This window comes from Momordica charantia (assembly GCF_013281855.1).
Source record: "Momordica charantia cultivar OHB3-1 chromosome 2 unlocalized genomic scaffold, Mcharantia_2.0 BLBB01000002.1, whole genome shotgun sequence".
Classification (NCBI taxonomy): Eukaryota; Viridiplantae; Streptophyta; class Magnoliopsida; order Cucurbitales; family Cucurbitaceae; genus Momordica; species Momordica charantia.
Genome location: NW_028275160.1, coordinates 795,579 through 811,110, shown reverse-complemented (window position 1 = coordinate 811,110; position 15,532 = coordinate 795,579). Strand labels below are relative to the sequence as shown.

Genomic DNA, 15,532 nt, shown 5'->3' with positions numbered 1-15,532 from the left:
CTATTGCTACTCTCTTTTGGAAACGTTTTTTTTTTTCTAGCCATAACGAATAACTTCTTCTCTTTTACAAGGTTCGTGATCTTTAGCCTCATGAATCAGGATAATTTGGTAGTATTAAATACGAAGTTATGTTGTGTTAATATGATATGAGCAACTTAATTGTGTTTTAATGTAATTCACAGGTTATTTAAAAAAGCAACTTGATAAATTTATTTTCAACTCTGCCAAAAGTAGATGACAAATTAATGTCTTGATAGTGCTTATTAATTTACCTTAATTATGACATCAGAGTTGTTCATATTTTAATTTTGACATTCTCCATAGATCAAATGGAAACACTATATGGAACTCCTTTTCCAGTGACCCCAGACTCTGAAAATGGTTTCAAAAGCTCATACGGAGAGACCCCAGCCCCAGTTCGATTCTTCAAGCTGAAATCAGCATTCCTACGGTCAATTATAACCTCCAAATTCTTCATCTTCGCACTGAACCTATCAAATGCTGCCTTTATCACAGGATCATCGCCCCATGATGGCTCCATATTCTTGCCAACATACTCCTCATCTGGAGAGTGACTTGACAGAATATTCAACACCATCATTACCTTTGTCGCCTGATACTGCGAAGGGAAGGCATCTAGAAGAAAATGCTCTGGCTTTTCCAAGAAACATTTCCAAAGTGCAGGGTTGGGATCTTCAGTGGGCATGTTGGTTTTTGTTATGCTAGGCCTGTTTGGGAAATAGCCTGCATATGCATATTGCCCGAAGTTCACAGCGGCGTGGTGACCAGATGCTACCCACGCAATGTTTGTTACTATGTCTATTAGATCTTGGGGAGTGTTGAGAGTTGGCCACCCCGCCGCATCTTTTTTGTCTGCATGCCCCACAGTTCTAATCTCAGTCCACCATTCTTGGAGCTCTGCGTCAGATGTTACCATGCTCGAGTCGTGATAGTAATAATTCACATATTCTGTGACCCATTCTTTAAGAGCATCCCACAAAATCAAACCATCATTAGCGAAAGGATAGTCCTTGATGTTCAGTTTCAAACCATGTGAAGCAGTTGGATCCTCCTCTGCCAATCCCCTGCCAAGTATTCATCAAAAGTACTGTGTCAAGTTTTATGTATCAGTCAATTCAAAAGAAGAACAAAAATGGTGAACTCAAGTCACCTGTGAATTAGGTCAGCTGGCAAGGCTTGTAAGTCAAATTGCCATTGAAGATCATAAGCTGTGGAACTCAACTCCATGGAATATTTTTGTGGTGAGAATGTGAATTCTATTGTCCCACCTGCACTGATAAGATTGGTACGAGCAGATGCATTGATCTCTAAAGTGTACCTAAAATGAGGATGTAGAAGCCTATAGATAGGATGCATTGCACTCAATTGTCTGTTTGTGGCTATGCAATAAGGCTCCACGGCGCAGTGAGTTCTTAACCTACAAAACAAAACAGAGGACCAAACTAAAAAAACAATCTTTTTTATTCCTCTAGCAATGATCTTCAAAGTCAAAGTTGAGTGGGATGGGATATATTTACCAATGAGAAACGAGTTGGTGATAACCAGCGTCATGGGCTAGAACATGGGCTTTGGCAAATCTCCAAATCCAAAGGTGAGTGGCCTGCTCGCTGGGTCCATAAACTCTCTTCCACTGCGGTTTGTCGTCCATGGGTGGCCGAGTTAGCTCAATAGCTAGTGGTTTTAGGGTTTCATCTTCGTTTAGAAAGAATAGTGTCCTTGATCCATAAAGCGTTGTTCCTTCAACGGCTCTCACTTTTTGAACATATGGCAACAACATGTCATGGTAATCCAATATATATAGTTTCTTCTTTTGAATTGCCTGCATATCCCATTTATTCATTTGAAAAGATATATTTTATTTCATATGGCATATATGATTGTCGGGACTAGTACTGATACAATTACATACCTCTTGAACAGTGATTGAGCCAATTTTTTGATTGAGCATTTCAATGTTGAATGCAGATTCAGGAGGACCATAGATTTCAGGGTCAAGTTTGCTGACTAGTGGCCATTCCTACCATTAATATTTAAGAATTGAGTATTTAATATGAATTCAATGGTATAAATGAAAAGAAGAGGATTTCATGGCATACCGTGACCAACTGTATGCTACATGGGTTAAGACCCGCAAGAGTTTGCCTTGCGAATTGTTCATCACTTAACCAAAAGAACTTGTCTCCTGATGTAATTAAAGAATAAGAATAAGTCGAGTTAATGAGTAGATGAGAGGGAGTTAGCGAGAGAGATGTGCACTCACGGTCCATAGGTTCAGGAGGATCAAAGCGCAACGAAATTTTTCCTGTAGAGTCGAGTTTGAATATCCAAGGTAAATCATCCTTGAGAGAAGTACTGGATTCAAGAGTGGGAAGTTTGAAGCCGTCCACCGCGTAAAGTGCATCGATATCTTTGAAGTTGGAGAATCCAGCCTTGTCATCAAAATGTACCCACAAGTTTGGCACAATGGTGTGTATGAATGACAACACTGAATCTTTCATGAATGCATCTTGCTTTATATTAGAGAATGCCTCGTCTCGAGGGATGTATATGCTCTCATTTTTTCTCCTTTCTTCCAACTCTGGGGCTACAATAATATTACATAAAAAAACCATGTCTAAAAACTCTACTCATATTCATATATTTTTAATAAATAAATAAAACCCTTCTTAATAAATAAATAAATCTCTAAATCTCAAACCTTAGAAAAATAAAATACGTAGACCCTAAAATTAAGCAAACATTGATTATATACTATATTTGTTTCATTCTTATTAGTTATTAATATTATTATGTAACTTAATAATATTAAGTTGTATAATAATATTAATATTAATAACTAATAAGAATGTGAGGGAGAGAAGTGCATGGAAGAGGAGATATGGGTAAGGTACTCACAATTTTCACAATGTGGACGGCCGGTTCTACAACGTCTGGGATAAGGATGTTCAGCGCCACCAAGAACTGGTCTTTTGAGATCGCCACTACAACTCCCGAGATCGTTGTACACATCATAATCATAGATTCTATCGTATGGTACACGTTCACCAGTGCCATTGCCCCGCAGATTCACCAGCTCATTTGCCCTCATGGACTTGAGTCCAGCAGGCGTGAGCAATGGCAAGTATGACTGCATGCCAAAATTAAAGTTAGGATTTAATTGTATCATGTATGGTAAGGGCCAAGAGGAAACAAATTAAAAGAGAAGTACGACCTTGCTGGTGAAGAAGACTCTCTGTACTTTAGGAAGCACGGTGGGGGGTTGAACCCAGGAGTTGCAGGTGATGGTGGAGGGACCAGAAGCCAGCCCAGTGAGGTCCACTTCTTTGATGTACATCTCCTTTTCATTGGGGTTTTCAACAATCACGGCCCCTATCTCCCCAAAATCTGGTCCAACTTCGAAACTTGCCTCGTAAATTTCCTCCTTCGGGTCCTCACTCGACAATCTTGCCTCAACTTTTATCCTCGCTTTCTCCGACCCAGTTTCTTTTTTGAATTGAGAAACCATTTCATCAAAGAAAGTATGCGAGAAAACATACAAAAATACAAAAAGAAAAAAAAAAGACTTAGATAAAAACATTCAAATTGAGAGAAATGATAGAAAGATCATAATTAGAGGTGATTTTGGATGACCAAGACAAGAAAGAGTCTTTAAATCGTCTTAAAGATGGGTACAAGATCTTGAAGTCTCCGACCCAGTTTCTAAACAAACCTAATTCACATCGGTTTCCCTTCACTCTTACCAACACATGCCTATTTATTCCCTTTTATTACAATTAAACTCAAAATTCTCTTCACTGTTTCATTTTGGTCCCGTTTTCTTTATTTTCTTTCCAAAAAGCCCAATAATCCCATTAATTCTCAGTTTGGTTCTTATTTTATCATATTAATATATTAAAAGCTTCCAACTATATTCATCATAAAATTATTTGAACACATAAACGGGTTATTCACGTATTATATAACACATAAAATATAATCCAAACATGTCTCTGCATCAATAAAACTAACTAATTTCCTCGAGTGACATACTCACTTATTCAAATATATTAATATAAAACAAGATTTAGTTGAGATTGTGCTGCGCTTGTCTTGCCTCTTGATTAAATATTAATTTTCATTGCTTTTCTTTTACAAGATTTTCTGTATCTTTAGATCAATCAAAATTCTAGATATTAAAACTTTATATATGAGAAAAATTAATTTAAGAAAATCGTTTTAGATCGACGTACAGATGTAAAGATGTGCTAGCTCGTTTGTTTTTTTCCCTAATAAATTTTCTTTTGCCCGTCAATTGTAAAATTAGTTTGTTCTAACATTTAGATAGAATATTTAAACAGAAAAAAAAATGTAGAAACAGATTTAAATGCTCTAAGATTGGTCATTGGTATTAAGTTAAATTTAAACAAAGTAAATTACACAGAATATCCAACTACTTCATATATTCGAATATTTAATATAATTCAGCCAATTTAAAAATATATTGCTCTTTTAAGTTGTTTAGGGGAAAAAAATATAGGATTTAAATAAATTTAAATCATAGACAAACCCACTTATAATACTTTAAGATAGACACTATTTTATAACATATCAAACAAATTATATTAGTATGTTTCAACAGTCCAATATATCTATTTATACGGGAAATTACTTCAAACAGTCCATTAAACCTATAAAAATAAATTTAAAAACTATATTTTCAACCTTTGCCGTGGTTATTAATTAGGACTTTAACTGTTGTTAAGTTCAACCAACTCTAGGTTAAAAAGTAACGTATGTTAATCCCTCACCCGCATGCACTAAAAAAATAAAATAAATTAAATTGCATCTTTATTTTTCATTGCTCAATCATATATAAGATTTCCAAAAATAGAGGTACTTGACTTTAACCAGCTGCCTGATAACTATTTTGTAATATTTTAACTTTTTATTTTTATTGACATATTTATCTCTATCACATTTCTTTTTTACTCTAATTTTTTTCATAAATATCTCTTTAAAAAATTATTTTTCTCTTTCTAAAATTAATATTTTAAATATTTATTATTATTTTTCTATCTCCAAATTTTTCATCTCTAGATATTTTTATTTATTTTTGTTCTTCTAACAGATCATTCTCATTTCTCTCTCTACAAATTTAATATTTTCTCGAACTTTTCTCTCTCTAAAATTTCATCTTTTATAATTTTTCTTTCTGTTTCTAATCTATTTTTACTCTAAAAATTATATATTCTTTTATCGTTTAATTTTCTTTCACTATAATTTTTATTTCTTTTTGTATTTATTTATTTTCTCTCAAAAGTATATTTCGAATCTTATTTTTATCTCTAAATTTTGTACTCACTATAATTTTTTATTCCCTTTCTAATTTTTTTTCTTTACCTCTCAACTTTACTCGTCTCTTTTAACTTTACTTTCACTGTTTTTTTTTTCTAAATATTTTTCTTTAGCTCTCTAAATTTATATTTTTTATGTCTATACATTAGGGTGACAAAAATTCTCACAAAGGTCGGGTCCCCGCTTCAAGAATAGAAAATGCATGTCCCGACCCCGTCAACGATTCCATTTGTTAAATAATGAATATATATATTATGGACATATTTACTAAATTGTTAATACATGATTAAATATTTTTAAAACTAATTATCTATACTAGTAAATAATAATTCTAAAAAAAATTAATTTTTTACATTTTTTATTTTTAAAATTTTAAAATTTTAAAAATAATTAAAATTAAAGGAAATTGCATTGGGTAGCAAAATTTTTATAAATATTTACAAAAATGTCAACCTCTTTTTGTATTTTGCAAATATGGCAACATATTTGAATTTTTATTTTCGAAATTTTTATTATTCCAATTCAGATGCCTCTGATCTACTTCTATATCTAATCTACTTCTGATCTCCATCTGATGTACTTCCGATCTACATCTGATGTACTTCCAATCTACATCTAATTTACATCCGATGTACTACTAATATATATCAGATGTAAGTAATATACATCTAATATACACATTTAATGTACCTCTAATTTATAATATACTAAATATATTGGTAACTTATATTAAATATAAGGTAAATCAAATGTTTAATTTTTAGTAGTATATCAGCTTAGTTTATCACTACGATTTGTTGATTGATATACTATCTTATCAATATTTTTTATTGCTATATCACTACTATTTAATCTATATTAATATTAATTAGATACTAAATATAAGGAATATCAGTCGTTTAAATTTATAAAGTATATCAAATTTTCAACTATGGCTCACATAAATATTTTATGCAATAACTTTAGATTCCTTTTTTTCCACCAATATTTTCATCTTAAAAATAAATTAGTGAATATATTAGTAATGTATCAACACACATATAACATAGTTATATCAGTAGATATCATAATTATATAATCAGGGGTATATCAATGGTAAATTAGAGGTATAACAAGTATATATCACAGTTACATAAGTGTCATATCAGCATGGTAAATCAATGGTAAATCATGTAATAATATGAGAACTTATAATGGTATAAATCATAACTATATCATATATACATCAGTGGTAAATCATATTAGATGTTATATTAGTAGATATCATAGTTATATCAGAAGTAACTCAATTGTATATCAATATTGTATCAGTGTTATATCAGAGGTATATCAAGTATATATCACACATACATCAGTGATAAATCAATAAATAGTAATAATCATATAAGAAATATCAGTGGATATCATAGTTATATTAGTGATATATATATATATATATATAGTAAATTAGAGGTATATCAAGTATATATCAGTGCTACGAGGGTAAATTTGACATTTTATTATTTAGACCTCCATTTTTTCAAAAAGTTTGCTATATTTACAAAATTAAAATGTAGGTGCTAAATTTGTTATTTTTTTTATTTTGCTATATTTGCAATTGCCCCTAAAATTAATTATAAAACTAACAATTTTTTTGGCGAATATCCACACCCCAAATAAAGATTTCTTTAACCACGAGGTGGATAGAAAGGACTAAAAATTTACACGAGCACGAGAATGGAAAAGGACATTATAACCCCACCCCTACATAATCTCTCTACTCTACTTAGAACTTTCTCCCCTACTTAGAACTTTTTCCCTCGAATATATTCCCAATTTTCTAACTTTTTAAAAATAGAAAAGTAAAAATAGTTATGAAATATGTTTAGTTTTCTATTTTTTAAAAATAAAGGACAAAAGATAAATATAAATAGAAAAACCAAGAACAAAAAACAAAAATGGTTAAAAAATGACCGAGGTAATCTTAGACAATGATTTCTAAGAAAATTTTCTTACAAATACTATGTGAACGAAGATGAAACATGGACTTATGTTAGTGGGATAATCTTCACGCTCAAAAGTGGGCGTGTCGGTCTTATTGACCCATTTAAAATTTTAAAATATAGAAGAGAGAAATGTGAAAAGAAAAATAATTTGTTCTATATTTTTTGTAAAAGTAAATGCTGTCAAATTTTGTGTGAGCTGAAAGTTTTTTAAGTAAATAATGGAAAAGAGAAGCCTACTGAGGTCGAGCAGGTTGCTGGCGAACTCCAGTTTGAGAAACTTTTCAACGTCTGGTTTGACATCCCTTACAATTGTCGACGAAGTGATTTCTCCAGTGACTTTTTGGACAACCACTTTGGTTTGGACGGTGGTGGTGGGTTCGGCGGCAGTGGCTATGGCTGCCTTTATCTCACGGCAAACCAATCTCAGCCGTCCATTTCTACTGCTCTTACTACTCCTCTGCTTCTGGCAGCTGGGTTTCGAATAATGAGGCAAAAAAGCAGCGCCGGCGTTTGTGCTACAAAGCAATGGCCTCTGCAGATGGGAGAGGGACGCCGGAGCCGCCGCTCCAGTCGAACACCCAAAGCCTTGACCTTTCAACATTTCCCTTTTTTGAAATTATTGTTTCGATTGGTATTTTGGTCTGAGTTTTTGGTTCTCCCGTCGGAGGTATTTATATACAACTTGGACTTTGAAATTACGGTAAAGCCCCTACTATCTGCTACTTTTACGCTTCTACCTTCTCCTTAGTCCTTTCTCGTTTTTAATTTAACACGTTTTTTTTGGGGTTGGATAGCCCTCTTTCTAAAGAGTATATGTTTTCTGATCTTTGCTGAAATATCTTAGGTATCAAATGACTTTAACTATCCTTCCTCTATCTCTTTTATCTCTTATTTTTTCACTTTTTCTCTTTCCAATTCTTCATCTTCTTCTTTCTCTCCCTTCCCCCGTTATTATTTCTTTTTCCATTGATAATTTTTTACCAAATCTCTCTTCTCCCTTCGTCTCCTTCTCATATTTGGTAAGTTCAAAATTGCTTTTATTATTATTAGTTGAAAATTCCTGTAATTATTTCTTTTCCCTCAATTCTTTATTCTTTGTTATTCTTTGTTTTTCAATCATTATTTCTCTTCAATGGTATATATAGACTTTAAAACCAAACAAAATTAATACTTTTTTTCTTTACATTTGATTTTATACCTAAATCTAAACACTTCACTCTGTCAATTTTACCCTAAAACCCACACTGCATGAAAGGTCACCCCCACTAAAAACGAACTCCTCTAATTAATTCTGAGAGCGATATCTAGTTGGTAGTGAAGCTCTCGCTCCCATCTGATTGGGAGCAAGATCGAGATCTTTGGGAGCGAAATCGAGATCGAGATTTGATGGAGAACAATAGGGAGCGAGATCGAGACCGAGATTTGAGGGAGAACGAGAGGGAGCGAGATTGAGATCTGAGGGAGAACAAGCGGAAGCGAGAGCGAGATCTGACCTAAAGTAAAATCTTCAATGTTTTTCGGCCCAAGACCAACACCTGAGACCTTCACAATTGATGGACATAAGTATTTTGTTGAAAAGAAGAAAGAAGGAAAAAAAAACCTAACTTTAAGCGAATATGTTTTCAAAATTGCTTATTTGGTATGTGTCTTTATTTGGGGGAAGAAATTGATTAAAAAAATTTCAACTAACAAGAGGATGGAGAGAGAAAGAAGAGATCTGGTAAAATCAAATTGATTAAAAAAAAATTTAACAGATTAAGGGAATGAAGAGAGAAAGAAGAGATCTGATAAAATATCATGGAAAAAAATAAGAAATCGATGAAAAGGAGAAAGAAGAGATCATAAAAAGTCTGGGGAGGGAAGACACGAGGAAAAAAGATGGGGAGAGAAGAAGATGAAGAATGAAAAAAATAAATAATAATGGAGGAAAGAGAAAAGTGAAAAAAAAAATAAGAGAGAGAAATCTAAAATATGAGGAGAGAGGTAGTGAATGTCATTTATTATAGATGTGACTTCAAATATTAGAAAACATAAGTTTTGAAAAAATTGGGTAAAAAAAAAAGTAAGTTAAACGTCAATTACCACCGAGCTATTATCACTTTGACATTTAAATATCTAAAATATATACTTTAGTTATTTTGGCTCTCAAAACAAGATGTGGATAACATGTATGTTAGTATACTGATGTGGATGTGTGTCAAAGTCACGCTACAGTAACTGTTAGCTTACAAAATAATAATAGCCGGTACCAAAATGATTATTGTTTTTAAAATTCAATTACTAAGAATTGAACCTGAGTTTAGTTAACTATAAATGATACATGTATTTGACTTTTAAGACTTTTTAAGTTCGAATCTCTTTCCTCGCCTCTTGTGCTAAGAAAATACTAAGGCTTTATTTCCTTTTCTATTTCTTCCTCGATGTATTTCTCTCTAATAATTTTTTTCCCATTCAATCTTCTTTCACCTCTTTTTTATTTTTGCCCTTAACTTTTCTCTCATTGAATTTTTTAAAATTTTTATTTATCTTTCTAAACTTTTATTTCATGTCTCTATTAGAGATAGACAAAAATTCCCATAGAGAATGCATTTTTCACCCCATGTCTAGTCTCCGATTTTATATTTTAAATAATTTAATATATATTTATTAATTGTTTAATAATTTATAACAAAAATATTAGATATTTTTTAAACTAATTATTTATCCCAGTAAATAATAACTTTTGGGTAAAATAAATATATTATATGTTTTTATCACTTTTTATTTTTTAAATTCTAAAAACAATTAAGATTAATTATTAAATCAATAATTTCGAGATGAGGATTCACCTGGATCTCGATTCCCAAAATCAAAGAATGAGGTGGAGATGAGAATTAAAAATTTTCGCGACGACGAAGATGGAAAAGGGACATCACATCATTGTCATCCCTACTTTACCTAGATTTTCTCACTGTAACATATACTTTTAACTTTCTAACCTTTTTAAAAAAAAAAACCAAAATTGGATATCAAACATATGTTTGGTTTTCAAGTAATTTAAAAAAAAAAAACAAAGTTATCAAACAATATATGCCTTTTCTTTTTTGTTTTTTAAAAATAAAAAAATAAAAAAGCAAAAACATAACTGGTTATTAATTGGATCCTTAGGATGAAATCTAGGGATTAACGAGTTTGTTTGTTTTGAAGGCTAACTAGGAGACAAAAATAAAATTTAAACCAAAAAAAAAATCAAAACTTATCTACAAAATGAAAGGATTTTTTTTAGAGCCGTAAAATAAAAACTATTTACTAATTATTTAGAAACTTTTTTTAAAAAATATCGGATGTTTAATTCTGACCCCTTTTTGAACCCTTACTTTATCATTTATCTAATTTATCCAAATAAAAGTGTTCAAAAAAGTTTTTGTTGATTTTATAAATATCCAATAGAAATCCTGCATAAATGATACAAGGTGTTGGAAAATGGTTGATGAATATAAGCAGAAGGGTCTTTGTCCAAGTGGTTGAAGGTCGTCCCGTGCTATATACTCATTTCCATTTACACAATTACACAATAAATAGAAGAAATAAACCTCATATCATTTTTAATACGATGCATCTAACAACGCAATAAATTGGAGCGAAATTTTCTGCAATCTTCATACATGGATATTAAAAGTAGCAAGGTCAGACTTCAACCACTTCGACTAGCTAGGTTGGTTGTTTATTTATTTTTCTTCGAATGTTAATAAATTTCAGTAACTTTTTATTTCCAACCAATGCAAAATTAGGAGTTGTCTATAAATTAAAAATTTATATTGATTTTAATAATAATATTTAACATTTATATAAATAAAATAAAATTTATCATGTCAAATTAAATAGCATAAACCTAACGTGCTTCACAAGACTGAGTTCGTTGATTATGAGTAGTTTTCTACGACGAACTCTTAGTGTCCTGATGCCTCTAGCTTTTTACTAGGTAGAAATATTGTCCATGCTATCCACTACCCTACCCATAAGCATGTCTTGAATGTGTCGTTAAGAGATTCACGATGTAACCATAATGTAATGGTTGAACTAGTGTGTGTGGTACTATCCTTAACCAGTATCATGTTATTGGTGTGGATGGATTGCCATCATCCTAAGATGATCTTATTGGTGCATACCACGGTGGGGTCTTTGACACAGGTTCCTTCATTATTTTAGCAAAAGTTCTGGTCTTTAACATTATGATGGACCTCTTCGAGTTCGGAAATGTGACTCTCAGATTGGAATATCTTGTCATGTGCCTTCTATGCCTGAGATCATTAAGAACACTAATTTGTCTAATTAGGGTGACTATACATTATCTTTGATTGATTTATCTACACATCTATAATAAAGTGTTAATCCAACCATATTTTAACAACGTCTACATAGTTGTCGATTATACTCAACTCCATCTATACCATACATATCTATCATACAACCATTTGTAAATAAAACACGGTTTAAATTCCAAACCTTTATCGGTCCTTTTCTATTAAAAATTAAGTACATGCATAGATTGGTTGTTAAAAATAACATAATTAATAATTAATATGTACACTAAATTAACTAAATAAATAAAATAAATTTAATTAATTAATTAATTAAAACAATGGAATTTATAATGGGTAGCAAAATATTTAACCATATTTGTAAAAAGGTCTAACACCTCTCTATTGAAGTTTGCAACTATGACAAAATATTTGAATTTTTATTTTAAAATTTTTTATAATTTCAATTTTACCTTTCATTAACGTATGCATGTATATTAGAGGTATATCATAATTAGTTAATAATCATATCAAAAATATATATAGGGTATATATTAGTGGTATATCAACGGTATATTAGTATACAAGTAGTAGAGTTATATCTACATGGTAGATCAAATATATTGAGATGATATATTTGACATTTTATTATTTTTGTCTACGTTTTTTTTTCTATAATTACAGGTGCCCTTAAAACAAACTAAATCTAATTAGTTATTTAATTAATTAGTTACTAATTGGCCTATTGGCTTGAGGTTAAGAAAATTATAAAGAATTTAGAGAGAATTGATTCAAACCCTAGATGAAATCGTAGTTGTTTTTCGTTGGCCGATCAAATAAGACAATAAATAATTCGACAAAAGTGTGTTGGCGAGTCATCTGGATTTTTCTTCGAGGAATCTAACTAATTGTTACCTTAAATAACCCAACAAAAGTGGTCCCTCAATGGTCCAGGAAATGGAGTGTTAGAAGCCGAGGTTTCGTTATCCTGAAAAAAGTGGTCCCTCAAGGTCCAAACCATGGCCTTAAAGAAAGGATAACACCACGCCAACCACGCGTGTTAAGAAAAAACAGTGTGGCAGGAGTAACGTTCTAACTCATGTGTTATAGTTAAGAGTGTCTTTAAGAGTGATTTTAGATGGTAAAAATTACTTACCTATTCAATATAAATTAAAAAGTTGATTTACAAAAAAAAAAAATTAAAATGGTTTAAAATTGATTTTTGAGGTAGTAGTTGGGTGGTGGTTCTTGGTTATTGATTGGCCGAGAATCCAATTATTTGCTGATGATGGGATTTTGGTTTTAGGGTACTTACCGACGGCGAAATTTTGGGCTTTGGAGGATTTTGGTTGCAGACCGCGAAATTTTGTATCTGAGAATTGCTGTGGTGGGTGATGGTGGTGTTGTAATCATCAATCCATAAAATTGATGTGATCGTACTTTTTATCCATTTAATAAAAAAAATTATAAACAAATAAATCAATTGTAATGAAAACAATTATAATTTTTTTTATCATAATTGTTGAGTAAATAGTCAAATAGTTGTTTAATTAAATTGTTTCTCAAATTTAATTAATGTCATTTTTAAGAAGATGACATTTTAAAAATCAATTTTGAAACCAAACCGTAAAAATTTAAAATTACTTTTAACTATATAAAAATCACTTCCAACCAAATATGAAATAAAATGTGAATGAATCTATTTTTCTATAATCACTTATTGTACCATCATTTCCAAACACATCTTAAAACGGATGCTTTTGAACTAAAAATTGAAATTTTAAAAAATAAACCTTAGTTTCTTGCTTGACTTTTCTAAATTTTTACTTATAAAGGTAATTTGTGAAAAAAAAATCATTACATCCATAAGAATAATGTCATCCTTAAGAAAATTATAAAATCACATATAAAGAAAACAGTTAAAATCCATGCTTTAAATAAAAAAAAAAAATCAATATTCTATTTTTTTTTTTTTAAATTAAAATGTCGACGGTACAGTACCACGTCCTGCATTGCTTGCCCTCACGTTGAGCTTCTTAAATTGGCTGATTTGAAGTTATTTTTCATTCTGGAATAGTGAATACAATTTTCAATGCACAAAAACACTGATTCTTGGCCGAGGAGGGACTTCAGCTCAACTTTGAGACGTTTTATTTATATACTAATTAATAGCTTAAAAGAACATACAATTTTAGATTGATGCAATGGAGCTTGGGACTAGGCTCCCCTAGTCTGCCTTTGTTCAAGCTTTAGCGCACGTGTTGTTTTTATTAAAAAATTTTCTGCCTATTGTATTTATATATATTATTAAATTATAAAAATGAATACCATATTATAAAATATGCTATATAAAAAATCTATATAATATATTAAAAAAATCTTTATATAAATCTATCAAATTTTAGAAACCAAAAAAAAAAAGAAAAAATGAAATCTTCAACCTCTAACTTTCTAAAAATAAGAGATTTTTTCAAGACTCTCGAATGGTGACCGTACTCCTTTGAACTCAAAAAGTTTTTTTTCAATTTATACTTAATACATATTTTATTTCTTTAGTTTTATTAGTCAAGCTAAGTTTAATTGTTGTACTTATTTTTATCAAATTTTTGAATTTTTCTTTTACATCATTTTTATTTTTAATTTTGCCGAATCCAAAGAAGTTGATAATTTTATATTAATTGTCTAAGTTACATTTTTTTCAACTTTAGATACGAATTTGAGGTTATTTTACTTATAATTGTAATATTCAATACCAAGTTCGTAAAACATATTTAAAAAATGATTGTCTCAACTTCAAAATCATACTTTTATGAATTCGTGAAATTATTTACTTGTAAATTAATGGGATGTCTTGTCCTCAACAAAATTTTTGGATCCAACTGTAATCTCATTTTTGTGTTAATTTTTATACATTATAAAAAATTACACTCATTAAGATAGCAATAATTATTTTTTCTTGAGAGTTGAAGTAGTTGTAGGTTCATAGTACAGACTACCGAGTACTAGAAAAAAGTGCTTTCGTTTTAATTAATTGCCTTATCTTATATGAACCGAATAGCAACATCAACACCAAGTTTGTTCAATAAAATAATAAAAAACACAAAAGTATTTAACAGATATCAACATTTTTTCCTTCTCTTTCTTTTGTTTTTAATGGTGGTAGTGGGACACGATAAGTTCGTAGTTTTTTTTTTTTTTTTGAGTGATACAAGGAAAAAAAAGCAGAGAAAAAAAAACCAAGGAAAAAACATTAAGAAAACGAAAAGGTGAGCTGCACCATTATCAAATCGGCCTTAAATGTTGAACAGGTTCTTCAATCGACAGCAAATAGACCAAGATCAATTAATTCACATCAAACTTTAGTTTAAAGTAAAATTGTGATTTCTCTTATTTAAAAAGAAAATAAAAAAATAGAGTGCTCACAAATCTAAAAGCATATGAGAAGACCATGATGCTTGAATGGATTTATACCATAAATTTAATGCTCGTGTAAAATGCCTACTTTGTCTCCAATGACTAACAAAAATGTCAATGTTGTATTAAAAAAATTAAAATAAAATAAGGTAAAAGGTTAGTGAGTTTGAAGATATATTTCTATTTAGTCATTAAGTTTCAAAAAGTGATAATTTGGTCCCAATCTTTAAAGAGTAGTTCTAAATGGTCCCCGAACAAAGTTGATCCTTATTGACTAACGAAAAAGTTACACGATATTGTTAGGTTAGTAATTTTTAAATGATGTGTCTTTATCGAGTAAAATACACTTTTAGTCCCTAAATTTGATGGTAGGTAATTATTTAGTCTCTATGTTTTAAATAGTGGCAGTTTAGTTCCGACCTTTAGAAAATGATTTTAAATGGTGTATTTGACTGTTAATTGACTAATGGAAAAATGTGACATGACATAATTGAGGTA

The 15,532-nt window shown here is 30.5% G+C and overlaps 1 protein-coding gene across 1 annotated transcript; it reads right to left on the bottom strand.

Moving 5' to 3' along the window:
- Positions 1 to 231: 231 nt before the first annotated feature.
- Positions 232 to 7,978, bottom strand: LOC111017305 (linoleate 13S-lipoxygenase 2-1, chloroplastic-like). The gene is made up of 9 exons (XM_022293018.2): positions 7,578 to 7,978; positions 3,233 to 3,504; positions 2,917 to 3,148; positions 2,282 to 2,605; positions 2,118 to 2,203; positions 1,931 to 2,038; positions 1,539 to 1,840; positions 1,172 to 1,438; positions 232 to 1,085 (listed from the first exon to the last, which is right to left on the bottom strand). The coding sequence occupies exons 1-9, from the start codon at positions 7,939 to 7,941 to the stop codon at positions 326 to 328; spliced, it is 2,715 nt and encodes a 904-aa protein (XP_022148710.1). The 5' UTR covers positions 7,942 to 7,978; the 3' UTR covers positions 232 to 325.
- Between the last annotated feature and the right edge of the window lie 7,554 nt (positions 7,979 to 15,532).

What these genes read in the sequence shown, in the direction of transcription:
- LOC111017305 (XM_022293018.2), bottom strand. Translation starts at nt 7,941, where the DNA reads ATGTTGAAAGGTCAAGGCTTTGGGTGTTCGACTGGAGCGGCGGCTCCG. An exon ending in CAGCAACCTGCTCGACCTCA is followed by an intron (nt 3,505 to 7,577) that starts GTAGGCTTCTCT and finishes AATTCAAAAAAG; the next exon opens with AAACTGGGTCGGAGAAAGCG. An exon ending in TCCTCCTGAACCTATGGACC is followed by an intron (nt 2,204 to 2,281) that starts GTGAGTGCACAT and finishes TAATTACATCAG; the next exon opens with GAGACAAGTTCTTTTGGTTA.